Source organism: Anoplopoma fimbria, chromosome 7 (genome assembly GCF_027596085.1).
Source record: "Anoplopoma fimbria isolate UVic2021 breed Golden Eagle Sablefish chromosome 7, Afim_UVic_2022, whole genome shotgun sequence".
In the NCBI taxonomy this organism is placed as follows: domain Eukaryota; kingdom Metazoa; phylum Chordata; class Actinopteri; order Perciformes; family Anoplopomatidae; genus Anoplopoma; species Anoplopoma fimbria.
In genome coordinates this window covers 14,179,654-14,194,519 of record NC_072455.1, presented here as the reverse complement: position 1 = coordinate 14,194,519, position 14,866 = coordinate 14,179,654, and the positions used below count along the sequence as shown (strand labels likewise).

At 42.9% G+C, this 14,866-nt stretch overlaps 1 protein-coding gene across 5 annotated transcripts in view; it reads right to left on the bottom strand.

The window, feature by feature from the left end:
* Window positions 1-1,152: 1,152 nt before the first annotated feature.
* Window positions 1,153-14,866, bottom strand: part of nlgn2a (neuroligin 2a) — a 109,485-nt gene continuing 95,771 nt past the window's right edge. For all 5 annotated transcript variants that reach the window (XM_054601834.1, XM_054601835.1, XM_054601836.1 and 2 more), the window contains 5 exons: window positions 9,168-9,353; window positions 5,566-5,831; window positions 4,228-4,381; window positions 2,819-3,185; window positions 1,153-2,489 (listed from right to left, as the gene is read on the bottom strand). In XM_054601834.1, the coding sequence (XP_054457809.1) occupies window positions 1,670-2,489; window positions 2,819-3,185; window positions 4,228-4,381; window positions 5,566-5,831; window positions 9,168-9,353 (1,793 nt within the window). In that variant the 3' untranslated portion in view covers window positions 1,153-1,669. The remainder of the gene's footprint in view (window positions 2,490-2,818; window positions 3,186-4,227; window positions 4,382-5,565; window positions 5,832-9,167; window positions 9,354-14,866) is intronic.

The following is a 14,866-nucleotide window of genomic DNA, read 5'->3' as shown; positions in this document are numbered from 1 at the left end:
GTGAGGTTGATATGGAGGGGGGTGTTTTTGTACGCAGCCGGGAGGAGCTAATTTTGAAGTTGTTACGATGGGGGGGTGATCCTGCCTGTCTGCCTCGCTATCCCTTTGTAATCAGGGCCCACCTATGCCCATGTAAAGCGCTTCTGACGTGTCACACACACACACACACACACACACACACACACACACACACACACACACACACACACACACACACACACACACACACACACACACACACACACACCAAATAGAATATGCATGTGCTAGTAGAAATAGGGGCGCAGACAGGAGAAGGAAGGTGTATGTAAAAGACCAAAGGCTGCCCTTCTCTGCTTTGTTTCTTACCCTTACTGAAATACAAAAATAATTTTGTACAGGTAAGCTACAACAACAGATTTGGTACTTCACGTACCCTAAAAAGCAATCATCTCCTATCAAGGAAAAGTAGCTACAGTAGGATGATGGGCTTGCGATCGGTGTGATGTATCACCTGGTTGGAGAAAAAACTCTAATTAACGCCACGTACATGAGAATGAATGGAAGAATACGTTCACAGTTGATCAACATCTTCTGAGATTGATGGAAATTACTCTTTTTTTAATAAATGGGTGTTGGGAGGTAAAGAGGATTTTGGGGGATTTTCCGGTATGTTCTTGTTCTGTGAGGTATAACAAAAACCAAAATATCCAGAGCCGATATGATTTGATTAGATTTGGGAAACGTGCATTGACAGATACAGTGTCCTTTCCCCGTCATCATCTTGAAAAATAATTCATGCATAGATCCCCACTGAGAAAAACCCTTTATATACTTTCTCCTTTGTACACATTTATATATAACTATATATAATATCATTTCTCTATGTCTATATTTTCAGCAAAAGTTCTTTCCACAAAAAACAACAACTAAACAAATGCTTGAAGCGAAAATTAAACTGAAGATGAAAGAAAGAAAAAAATCACAATCGAGGGCCAGTTTGGCACTTTGTCATGAGAACACACAGCATCTGTTAATTGACAGTAAATAGGAATACTCTAAAATTTTCTTTTGCTTTTTTTCTCCCTCGATGAGAAAGCAAACACAGTAGAACATACTTGGCACCAAGAATGCTGGTAGAATGAAAGTATCAGATATCAATGATTTCCTAGCTATATGATGACTGTTGGTAATCTATGCTCCCTTCTATAGGCTCAGTAGTTTGTGAGTCCTTGGAGCAAAGGAGTGCTGGGGAAAGGGAGAGAATCCCATGAACGAGGGGAACAAAGCAGGGAAAAGACACAGATGTAGAAAAGGGAGTGATAAAAGCACGTAACACGCCAAAAAAGAAGAAGAAGATGAAAACTGCAAGGGCCAAAATGTATTTGTCCTTTTGACTAGTGTCAGGGGGCTTTAGTCTGGAAACGGCATACCTTTGAAAACAGTTTCTTCAAACAATTTGAATAACCCCCAAACTGATCATCTGCTGCCGTGCAGTTCAGTTGCTTCTCCACACGCCACCAGTTGAGCTGCTGAGTTTGACAGCATACGATGGAGGAGGTGGAGTTGTTTTTGGAGAAAGAGAATAGGAGAACAGAACAAAGGCCCACCTCCAGTGGCCTCCCTTCTATATTAGTGGCAGAGCCAGTCTTCCTGGTCCTTAGGTGGCGCTGTGTCGTGCTAGTCCCTACTATACCCTGGTGGTGGAGTGGGGATGGGGCAGGGTGTTGTTGTGGCCGGTGGACGGGAAAGTGTTGAAGGCGTGAAGAGGCTGCATGCTGGTGATGGTACTGGGGATCATGGTGATGGTGTTGGGTGTCATCAGCGGCACATCGTCAGGGGCACGGCGCAGCGCCAGTGTGTAGTCAGGCGGGCAGGCGGGCCGTAGGATGTCGTGGGGCCGGAGTGGCTCCATGTCGTGGTGAGAGTCGTGCTCCGAGTGCTTCATCTGCAGGGACATGATCTCCTCCTCTTGGCTGTGAGCCAGGTCGTTGGCAGGTCCGCCCCGTTGAGGAGACAGCCGGTGGCGTCGCATCTCGTGCCGCTTGTCACGCTTGTAGTAAAGGGCGGCAAATGCCAGGATGTTGAGGAAGAGGAGCGACGCCCCCACAGCAACTGTCACACTCAGCTCTGTGGAGTAGTCCCGGGTGTCTCCAGGAAAGAGGTTCTGGTGCGGACGCTCCGAACCCTCGAGCTCCGGATCAGAGGGGAAGGTAGGGTAAGGGTGACGAGTTGGGCGATTGCCCGGTCTGTGGATGCCGAGGCCAGGGCCTGCTGGTGAGCGGGTCGTGGTGGGGAAGAGCTCCTCATGTAGACTATGGAGGTGAGGGACTAATTCCAACCAGAAGGCCACCTTGTTGGCCCTGTAGTTGTCTCTAACACGAGGTTTTAATCCAATGTGGAGGTACTGCTTGTCCTTCGAGTTGAACTTGGTCCAGATGACCTCCTCAAAGCGGTTTGGTTTGGTGTGAATGAACTTGGTGTCTTGAGGGACTGGCAGGTTGGGGTCCCTAGTGGAGGACAGAGGGGACATCTCAGTAAAGGTTTTTATCATCTGGCTCAAAGATTTCTTCAATGCATCGACATCTAAACATTGAATACACCCTTGTGTTTTAAGTTTTATTTAGGAACTTGCAGCACATGAGACAGGACACTAAACTTTTAACAATTCTACCAAAATCCGGTTAGTGAGATCAGCCCTTCACCAAAGACAAAGAGATTTCAACTCTACTACTAAAGAGGCATTATACTAGCTAGTTTATCCTGTAGTTGCACCACAGAGCAAAAAAAACCAAAAGAACATTCATCATTATGAAGTGATATCATCAAAAAGGCTTACCCAGTCTTGGCGAAGTTGGTCCAGTAAGTCATGACGACAGCGCTCAACATCACATCATTCTTCGAGAAGTTGCATGGGAACAGATCTGTAGCACCGATCATGGGAACGCCAAACACGTACGGTATCTCATCTCCATGGGCGGCATCGGCCCATTCGGGTCGCGTCTCCGTCTGGCAGTGGTGGTAGAACGTGTAAAAGTAAACCGGCGACTGAAACTCTGCGTGGAGTTTGGCGGTGGCCACTGCCGGCGCCACCCACTGGTGGTCTGTAAACAGAGCTAGGAGGGTCTTCCTTCGCATGTCGCCATTGTCCCTGTCTGCCCAGTCTGTGTACATGAATTTAATGGTCTCCCTCAGGATGTCTTTGCCTGGAGGATAAGACCCGGGAGGGGAAAAGGGACAGGGATAAAAAGGGCAAAGGGAAAAAAAGAGAAAAATTGTGATACTTTAAGCGGAGAGTAAAGATTGAGTTTGAACATATTTGAGAGATAAGAGTGGTCAAGAGATGTGAAACAGAGGGGGGTGGAAGATGGAAGCACACATTTCTAAAATGAACAGGAATGACGGGAATAGGAAGAAAATAAAGAGGCGTCTGCGTTTGTATATACGTGTGAGAGATAAACGGATATAGCTGAGAGAGAGAAACTGAAAGAACAGACTGAGCAACACAAAGGGCAAAAGAGAGAAATATGCCCCTCAGAGTGAAGAATGAGTGACAGGCACTTGAGAGGAAGCGTGACTGCGTTATCCAAATGTGTCTGTATTTTGACTGTGGCCTGCTGTGAGAGGTTTGCAGGCTGATCTGTTAGGAACAGCAGCGCTGTGATTGGGAGCTGGCTGCCTGGGGGTTGATGAGAGACAGCATTAGTGCCCACGGAGCCTCAAAGGCCAAAGCACAGGCCCACTGTGGTGAAAGATAATCTCAATGATAGGCGTTTTCTTTAGTATGCCTGTCTTGGTTGATTCATTTGGGCTGGGCTCACATTTAAGTTTGCTCATTCTGTGCCCACGTTATGTTGCAAACACTTGCTTTTTCATTGAACTGAAGTAGACACGTTGCTGTTGATGTGTTTTTTTTCTCCAGAAAACACGATAATGACAAATAACAAAAAAAAACAATTCTGTAGTGTGCACATCTAGATCAAGTATCAGTGAACATATTTATCTTATAACATGTTTCGGCCATTATTGTATGGTAATAATGATTTATGCTGTTTATTTTTAATTTTGTATGCATCCTTTAATTTCAGTTTAATGTGTGTAGACCCCAGGAAGATTTCCCCCACTGGGACTTCTAATAAGCATAGAAAAACAATGACACTGCAAAGTTCTGTCATCTGAGAGGCGGTAGATGACATAATATGAAGGACATTAAAGCCTGAAAGGAGTATACAAGTTGACAATCCTCACCCTCAGGGTAGCCGTAGAGGTTGTCAACAAAGTTGGAGATGGTGTAGTCAAATGCTGCCGCTGAGATGCCGTCGTTGTCCTCACTATCGTCCACAAACTTCAGTCCCTCTCCTTGGTTCACTCCTATCAGGATGTCATAGTTGAGGAACTCCCCCTGGTGGCGCATTAGGGGAAAAACATGTTGAGTGCAGAATTTGTTGGTTTTCAGTCTCAAAGTCAAATCATCTTAATTTATATTTTGTATGTGGTATTTAAGCCATGAAATGTAAATCTGCATCTTTGTACTGATGTATAGCGTGTGTTGTGGGACCACCAGTACAAGCTCAGCAGGAGCAGAGACAAGAAATCTAGTTTCATACTAGTACTGCCATTTGTTAACATCAAATACATAAGATGTGATCCATCATAAGAAAACAAATAAGATAAGCTCTATGAAAACAGTGCTGAACAACCTATAAGCGGCAATCTAGTGGAGTTTAAAGTCTTCAAAGCCACAGTATTTCACATTAAAGGCTTTGGGATGTAGATACTTTTCCCCTTCTGTTGAACCTTTTGATGCTCTGATCATTTCTTACAAAATATAAATTATTTTGGGGATCTAATAGATGATAGGAAAAAGTAACACTTGTATTCTTCAGCATCTGTAATATTCAGAAAATCATTGGATAAATTGCAATTATTTTGTGATGATGTTTTTTTTAACCTACTTAACCTCTTAGGTCTTGTTTTATTTATTTTATGTGAGGCATTTAAACATACTGAAAGATAAGTGATTGAAAAGTGAAAGCAATATTAGGACAGAGATTGTCATGTGCATGTACATTATGATATTGTGACTGCAATGTGTTGTGCACAGGGATGGAAAAATAGGATTTATTATACATATATATGTATAATGATGTTTATTCTTTGGAATATTCATCATCTTTTCTTTGCTCTTATACAACACAGTGTGATTTTACCTCTTCGGGCCTCATAGGCTGACGAGAGAATATTAGTCTCTTATTAAACTGCTCGCAACCCAGACGTGCAAACTGTGCAAAAGGTTTGTATGTATGACATCAGAAGCAAAAAAACTTGTGAGCCATGGGTCCAGACTACACCACCAAGGGAATGTGTTACAGCGTTTTAGGATGTGAGTTCCCACCAGCTTTTAAATGTCACCGCCAGACCCCCACCCTGTGGAAAGGTCACACTCACACCAACTGCAACAAGTTTTTCATGTTCTCACTGTCTGGTTTGTCATCACAGCTCAGCTCACTGTACTTGCAAAACAAAGCAAAAAAAGTCTAGGCCATATCTGCAGGGCCACCTCTGATACTGGTATCCCACCCTCACCTGCTGCATGAGGATCTCAGGATCGTCAGGCACCACGTCTCCGTCCACCACGGGTCCAAAGGCGATGTGGTAGCGGGCTGGCTGGATGTCCTGGTCCACCAGTTCCCTGAAGTTCTTGCGCCTCAGACAGTCAACCAGGTCGGCCGTCTCTGTGTAGGTGCAGCCCACCTTCCGGGCCAGGATCTTGGTGTACTTGAGGGGCTGGTAGTTGACAGACCAGCTGGAGATGGCAGTACCACTCTGGGCTATGGCCCTGTGGAACAGACCTGAGAGGACAGATGGAAAATATGGGGTATTACTGAATGCGAGGGTAAATGTGACCAAACAACATGCAAAAATGTCGGGTGATCTCTCTAGTGTCTACAATTCCCCAATTTTTGCAGGCAAGAGGGAGCTCTGTGAAGTTGTCTGACTAAAGTTCAGTTTTTTTTTCTTTTAGATAGAGCGAGATTCAGAAAGACTACATGATGTGGAATTCACTTTCTCTTTTTCCACTCCTAGAATTAAAGCATGTTATGGTGCTGTTAGCTCAAACAAAAAAGAAGGAGAAGCAGGACTGGGGATAAGCTCAACTGAGAGCCAAGAGAGCCATTTTCCTCTTTCTTGTGCTGGCTGTTTCTTCTGTCAGACTCTCTCTCTAGCTGTGTTTCTCACTCCCTCTCTTCCTCTTTGTCTTTCTCTCTCCTTATTCCGCCTCTCCTGTGCTGTTTGAACCACTCAAGTGGCTCGTTAAGAAGCCGCTTGCCTCACTCGTTTCCTTTTTTTCTTTCTCTTCCCTCTCCTGGGCTGAAGATTGGTCAGTTAATTATTAAGCAGAGCCGCAGCGCCCCCCTCTCCCTGGGAAATCAATTATAGTTAAAAGTAGCTTGGAAACAGCTATACCTACATATCTGCAATGAGAGAGTCAGAGGGGGGAGAGACAGACTGAGAGGTGGGAGGTAGGTATTGTTTCATTAGTCTTCAAAATAGGTTTCTTTGTCACTCCCTTAAAGGCTCAGTACTTTCCCATTTTTAATTTAATACATCTCCTCCTGCTCCCTTAAACACGGGATATCATGGATACTGTTGTCCCCACTATATTTCCCTGCACTCCATCATATCAGTATCACTAACAACCCCCCCCCATCCATTCTACCACTTCCATCCCGCCATCCATCCCGTACGGCTCTGCTGTCGGGCTTGATTTGTGACACTGTGTTGTTGACATGATTGGTGTCCCTTAAGGGTGGGGATGACAAACTCCTTACCTGGCATCTCTGGCGGGGGAGAGGGGGGGAGCATGACAGACAGGCTGCATCTTTAGGGCTGATGTAACACCGTTAGATGCTGACGAAGACGAGGACGAGGACGATGATGACGATGGGGTGATGACAAAGCGGAGGCATGAGAATGGTCTGTTGGCAGTGTGAGGGGGTTGGTAGTGAGCAACAGGAGACAAAGGGTTAATACAGGCTTTCCCACCTGTTAGAGACCCTCTGTTGCTAAAGTGGGGGCTTCCCTGAAAAATGAACAATGACTATCAATAGTTCTGGTTGCTATTTAAAAATAAACAAACAGGCACTGGTAGCTTTTGGACAGAGAGTGGAGATAGATGGTGTACAAAAGTCTAAAACTACTGCTTCAATGTTTTAGAGAATACACTTCTTCATTTACTCTCAGAGAGTTGGATAAGAAGATTTACACCACACTCATGTCTGAACGTTAAGTACCCTGCAGCTGGGAGGGAATTAGCTTAGCTAGAAATGTTTGACGTTTATTATTCAAGAAAGCCAGGCTAGCTGTTGACTTCCTGCAGTTATGTTAAGTTAAGCTACCCAACCTCACTCTGGCTCCATACTTAAAAGGTGCTATATTTGAAATTCAGAGCATTAATTTAGCAGTAACCTACTAGTTAATTCCAACCATAAACACTGAATTTTGCTTGGAATATTTGATTTCTATGCACAATACACATAGCTTTCTTCAGAAAAAAAAACTTTTTAAAGAGGAAGCATGCTTTGTGTTTATCTCAAACACTTTGTGACCTCTGTTATCATGATATTAATATATAACAATTTGGGTTTTTCAGAGGTTTTTACTGCTAAGTGGGTCACCAACAAGGGAAAAAAGGTTGAGTGTGCCTGAGTTAATATGAAGGGTTAGCAGACATCGGTGGTAATTATAGGGGTTTGTGTTAAATGGACACAGTGACATGCAGCAGTGCACAGATGTTCACTCAATCAATGATGATACACACATTTGTTGTCTATGCACAGAATGAGTCAAAGTAAGAGACTTGTTAGACACACACACACACACACATACACACATACACAGTGGTTATTGAAACAAATGCGTGGTTGTGTGAAGACGCTCTCTCTAATCTCTTGCTTTCTCCTCACCCACCATTTCTTCCCTGTTTCTGTCCTGTGCGGTTTGTGTGTGTGAGACGGTAAATGAAGAGAGGGGAGAGATATTGAGGGAGAGTCCTTGAGCAGCGTACAGAACAGAGAAGTTAAGATTGGAGGAGGACAGCTTAAAGAACAGCATGATCAAAGGCGGCGAGTGCGTGACCATTTGGCTGCGGGTCGTCAGCCACACTGATCTCAATTCAGATCAAAGTCGATTGGTCCGGAGGCCGCTCACTCTCGGTGGTTCAATGTTAACACTTAGCCCTCGGGGTGTGTTGTTGGTAATGGGGAGCATGAGGTCAGACGGATGTAGGTTTTGGACGGAGGCAGAGCCTCTGTGCTGCAGAGCAGTGGACCGTTAACAGACCAAGCAGCGCTCGCCAAGTCAGGTAATATGGGGACATGTTGGAGCTCCAGTGTTATTTATCTTCCATAGATGTGAACAACATAACCTGGATCAAACCCTGAATCGCTCATTAGCCACATGGCTGCTTAAACTCTTCAGTTCAGAGGACGAGCAGTGTTTTCCTTTGAGGATAGAGGTGTCAAGTGAACATCACAGGACTTAACGATTTGTGGGCTGAATGCTGCTAGCTGAGTATACATCTGACCACAGGGGTAAAGAAGAGCCTCGCTGCTATGATTGCATTAACATGGGTCATCAAATAGCCGAAAGGACAAATAAAGGTAAAAATATAGTATAATAAATATACGATGCTGAGCATAACACAAGTAATTCCAGCAACAAATACAGGAACATCATTTTAGTTTTTGTTGAGTTTCAAAGGTTGATTTGGAAATGCAGGTGTGCAACGCCATTTGTTTCCATCAAGTACAATATAGAACAAATACACAGAGATGGTTTTATAAATATGCACTGTGGCTATTCAGGGATTACGAGGACTGATCTATGCTGAGGACTGAAACATTAACGGACCAGGTGATAATTCATGTAAGCAGCCGCAACCTATTCGTCAAGAAGCGTGTGGTCAATGAGCCACTCACAGGGATGGATCCAGGCGATTAGCAATCACAAGAAACACAACAACAACAAAATCAAGATATTCAAGGGATCCCATGACCAGTGTAAACATTTTGCCTGGGAGTTTTTCTGTATAAAAAGCAAGTGAATGGTGTGGTTCCAGACAAAGAAAAATGGATTCTATACCGAGAAAAACAAACAAACAACACAATGCAACAGTCTTTAATTACCCTCTGAGTGGTGCGAGAGGATGAGGAGGTTGACGCAGGACGCCCCAGCTCCGGAGCCAAAGATGGTTATCCTCTCTGGGTCACCGCCGAAGTGGCCGATGTTCTCGTTGAGCCAACGCAGGGCCTGAATCTGGTCCAGCAGGCCATAGTTCCCCTTAGCGGACTGATCCCCTGTACTGAGAAAGCCTGGGTATTGAATGGACAAAGGGGGATGTAGGAAGGAGGTAAAGGTAGGGTATTTAAGAGAGAAGGGGGATAAGCACAGATGGGAAAAGAAAAAAGAAAGGAGGATATAGAAGGAGAAGTGAATCAGGGATGGGAGGAGAAGAGAGAGAGAAGAGAGAGACAAGATGACGTTAGCATCAGTACATTAAGTATTTAATACCTGTCTGGAAAATGTTCCCTACTTTGGCCTGTAAATCAGCTTCTAAATGAGAGGGAATTACATGAAAACAAGTATGTTTGAGTGTGTGTGTGTGTGCAACACCATCATTCATCAACAAGGAGTGACAGACGGAACACAGAGAAAGCAAATGAAGTTAGACAAAATTGCATTTTCAGCTCCTCTCTTAATGGCGTTTACTCTGGCTAATGGCTTTGAACAGGGACTTTTACACAAAGCCCCTAACAGCACAGCAGCCTGCACTCCCAGAAATATAGGTGACCCTAATCTGAATCACATCCATAACTGGATTACAAGTGATTAAATATTGTGCTTGGAATTTAGGATTGTACAATTTCTTTTTTTATTTCCACAAACAACTGTCCTTTATCAAGATTGTTATGGCAAGACATTTTGAGAAGAATCAACATTTTTTTTACATTTCGACTTGTCACAGTAGAACTAAAGAAAAAAGACATACCCATGTGTAAAGGTCTGAAGTCTAGTTTCCATCAGAGTGTATACTTATTTATATATATATTAATGTACGTCATCTCGTTTCCCTTTCGCTTATATCAATACACAAACCTTTCTACCTCAATTCGGGTTATTTTTATGTGCAATTTTTTTCTCTGTGCCATTGAGATCCATTGTTGTTCAGAAACTATTTTAAAAAAGTTTTAAATAGTAAATGTTTTAAGAAATTACTGAGCCTTTGAATTTTTTTTTATTTAAAATAAAAAGATCTATATTTCAGTGGGAACACATGGACTTGCTGAGAGCCACAGACCGGGAGGGGAAATCAAAACATACTAAGAAATGTACTAACACATTGTTGGCTTTGGTCCAACAGCTGTATAATGCAGTTGCTTAATTTGCTTATGTAATGATGACTTGGACTACACCTACTCTGAACATCTGTACATGCAGCACTGGAAGCACATTCATTACTTGTTCAACACTTGGATCTTTTTGAGTTTTTTTTTTTCATTTCTCCACTGTAATCATGGTTGTTTTTTGGGTTTACCAGTGACACAAAATCCTGTTTGCAAAGTGAATTTCCCTTGTTGAAGGATAACGTTCCTCAAAGTTTCTCTAAAACAATTGCTCATTCATCTGAGCATTGTAATAATAGCTCATATTTTTTGTTGTTAGCGGACATTTGCCTCTCATTATTACTGCTGAGTATTTTCGATTGATCCACCAAAGACCTAAATCTTTTTCTATTTAAGTGGCCATTAACTGGAAGCCTCTCAGATCCTAATGGGACTCCCAATTAGAGCTTTATTAAAAGGCAGGTGCACTGGAAAGGTCATCCATTAACCCTGTACAGTAGAGGTTAAACACATACAGCTAGATGCTTGGGTCCTTCCAAACACAAACATAAACGGACTTCTGACGGACTTGTGTTGACCAAATGTATGGACCCATAATCTAGTAAACTTTGTTTAATAACTGCTCATTTAAAGTACATGTGCTGTCTGTGTGGGAGAGACAGAGGTAGACCTGCAGTGTTGTAACTAAGCTTGAAAAATAAAACTTCTAAAAACTTCCACGAAATGTGTCTGTTTGAGTTTATGGAGGAAGATTTTAGAGGAAGTTCTTAAGTATCAAGCACGACGAGTATCAAGAGTAGTGTAATCGTATCATCTGTAACCAAGCAACCAATGCACTTCCTGTTTACACCGGCATGCGCATGCCCAGTGTACGTGAATAGTCACCTGATAATCGTTTTCAGGGGAGCAAGTCTGGAGCACATGAAACGCATGTGTGGACGGAGATGATTAAAACCCCGTTTTCATGTGAAAACGAGTGAAAACGGGTTAATGTGGACATGGCCACAGTCTGCTGCTCTGACAATTAGTGTTATCAAGATCTTTTCACCATATATCTATTCCTTTGTGCTAATCACATTATAAAATAGGTTTATGTAGCTAGTTTGAAAGTTGCCACAGTCTGTCAGGTTTTGGTTCAGGACATGGGAGTCAGGTACTCTTTTCAGGACATGTATTCAGGATCCAGGTGTAGTGGTGGGTTTAAGGACATGAGCTGCAAGTCTTTGTCTGTGTGGGAATACATGTGAAACAGCAAATGAAATGTGTAAGGTAGAATATAAATAAGCAATTGTTAATGATGTATTAATACATTTTCCTTGCTAACATAGGAAAATGTATAAATAAATCATTACCTCCTTAATGGCAAAGTTAATCAAGAGCAGGATTTACAGAAATTACAATATTAGGAATAGGATTATTTAGTATATACATGGAAATAAGCTGCGGTGACAGGCATGGCCTGGCTAGACCTCACTAAACCAAAATGACATCACCTCTTAACAAGATACAACCTACTCTAATAGATGTGAACACAGTGTCACCTTGTGGTGAAACCATGATACAGAACAATAAAGTACACAATAGCGAATGTCTCTTCTTCTTTTGCATGATCTCCCTTTTACACCTACATTTATACTGAATTTACAATTCTATTTGACCATGAATGCCTGCCAATGTTGCCTGTAACTACTGAAGTTCAAAATATTACCATATGATTTCTCTCTCCAACCTGCCAGTACAACCTAAATTAATGAATATTCATCATCTCAGGTGATCCATAAAAACAAAAGTATCACCATCAACATATCAGTAAGCACATCATGCATTTACTGGTTTAGTGCTGCTCTTTAAACTCCACAAACGCACAGAAATAAGCTGCATGCCTGAGTGCATTAATTAAGCCGAGCACAAACACGAGGCAAATAAGCTGCCTAATGCCCTGCTGTAATCGCCATGATATATTAAACATAACCAAATGTGCTCATGAGGTCATCAATTAAGCTAATTAATGCAATACATAGCAATACTTTTATGTCATGTTTCTTGCACACATTACGGGAGTAGCGTCCAGATTGTAACATAAGGGAACGTTTTCATCGTTATTGTGCAAAGTCGTGAAGCAAGATCATCTTTTGCTATGTTTTGCTCTAGAGTTACCATTCTTAAAAAAATGTTTACTGCACTTATGGGACATCGAAATACAGAAGCGACTGATCTGAACCACACAGAGCCGTCAGACAGCAAAGATCCTTTAACGATATCTTGTTACAACCAAAGCCGCTGTCTTTTCCTGCGCCTTCACGCTGCGTCCATCTGACTGTGAGTCAGTGTACAACAGCGGGCCACTTCACCCGTCCTCCTCTTCCTCTGTAATCTGATAAAAGGCTTGGAAAGAAAACAAAAACAAGAGGAGCTGGTTAAAACGTCGCAATGCGAGATGAAAGCACGGCTCTACATGAATAGCCTTTAAAATGGCTGTGGTAAGGAATGGTGGTTAGAGGGGGGGTTAGGGGGGAGAGAGTAAAGGAGAGGGAGAGAAGGATAGTGGGTGTTCTGTGAGTCCCGGATAGAGGCACAGTGTTTCATCTGCCTCCAAGACACCAGGGGTTGGCTCTCACTCTCACACTCACACTCACACACACACACACACACACACACACACACACACAGATCAAAGGCTGACACTACAGAGAAGACTGCCTCCTCCTCTCTCCACCTCCCTCTCTCTCTTCCACACACACACAGAGAGACACACACACACAACACGTATACATGTGAGCACACAAAGACGGGAATAATGCAAATACAAACCTTCATCTTTTCCGTCTCTATCGTACATATAAACAGGGCACACATACACACACACACACACACACACACACACACACACACACACACACACACACACACACACACACACACACACACAAAGCCTATGTATAATCATTCAAGCGTGCTTGCAGTCTATTTTTCCGTTGCATTTTGACCGACCATTTTTTAAAGCGTCTATCCTGCAGTCACAGTGAAGCAGCAATGAGTCCTTTATGTGCCATCAGAGAGCCATGACATTAGGCTTGTAGCACCAATCTTGTACAGGTTTCCCGTGTGTATTCAGCCGTACCCGTCATAATGATTTGTGTGTGTGTGCGCAGAGGTGCATGCATCTGTGACTTTGGGTGCAGCCATACATGTGATTATGATTTACATGAGAACGGTGTGGCTGCTGGATGACAAACGGTGCTCCTAAAGCACTGTATCCCATGTGAATTCATTGTTTGAGGGCGACATGGGAGCCAGGGCTCTCCGCGTGAGTGTGTGTGTTCTTGGCAGCATAGCAATTATTGTCTATCAGAGGAGAGTGTGTGTCGTCCAGAGAAATGAACAGATGTGGGCGGCTCAAAGCATCTGAATAATGGATAAGACACACACATTTTCGACAGGACACACACACACACACACACACACACACACACACACACACACACACACACACACACACACACACACACACACACACACACACACACACACACACACACACCTCAGATTTTGCCTGGTTGTTTTGAAGGTGATGAAAGCCGCCTGCCTGTTAGATAGGCTGTACGTTTGCAAATTATGTCTAAGTGTATTATTGCAATTACAGCAGCGAACCACACTGTTTATGGCACCCACAAAGTCGGACGGTCCCCTTATTTCAGTGAGCTTATAAAGAGGCTTCTTTTCCACAAATACCAATCTGGCTTAGACACAGCGATTGGCCTTGGGTGATTCGCTCCGCTCTTCTCCCTCTTTCTTATTGTGCTCGTTCTCTCTCTTAAGTTGTTATTACTATTGCCTGGCTGTGACAACCAAATTATCTGTGAAATTATTCTGAGTTGATGCCCTCACATTGGGCAAGACCCTTCTAAGCGTGTCTGTGTGTGTGTGGATATGTCTAATGTGCTATACCCTTAACAGAGCAGAAAAACAATAGCATTTTGAGATGTGAACAATCAGCCGTTTGAAGGGGAGACCTGTTCGGTGCCAGTAGCAGTCAGCACTTCTCCATAATCTCTTCCTCTCTTGCCATTTCCCATTTGACTGTTCTTTTCCTTCTGTCTTCCACTTTTTCTTTTCATCCATTTCTTTCTGCAAAAGTCACCTCTGACTTAGAAAAACAACAGCAACATGATCCAACAATTGGTATAGTGGCACCACTTCCTATCAGTTTAAAAAGGTCTGTTGAACTAAACTCCAATTTTTAAACTATTCATGGTATGCATGTTTTTACCTCCTTTTAGTAGTTTTCATTGTGAGTGGCGGAAATAAATATTCGCTGTGCACGAGTAAATTATTGGATGTATGAAATCCAGCATTACTGTTTGTAGTTTTATCACATTGATATAAGCCCAACTGTATTACTGTATACCTGTATTAATTTAATTTTAACTCTAAGTTTTCCTACTGCCTCTGCTTCTCATAAAGTAAATCAAATCTTGAGC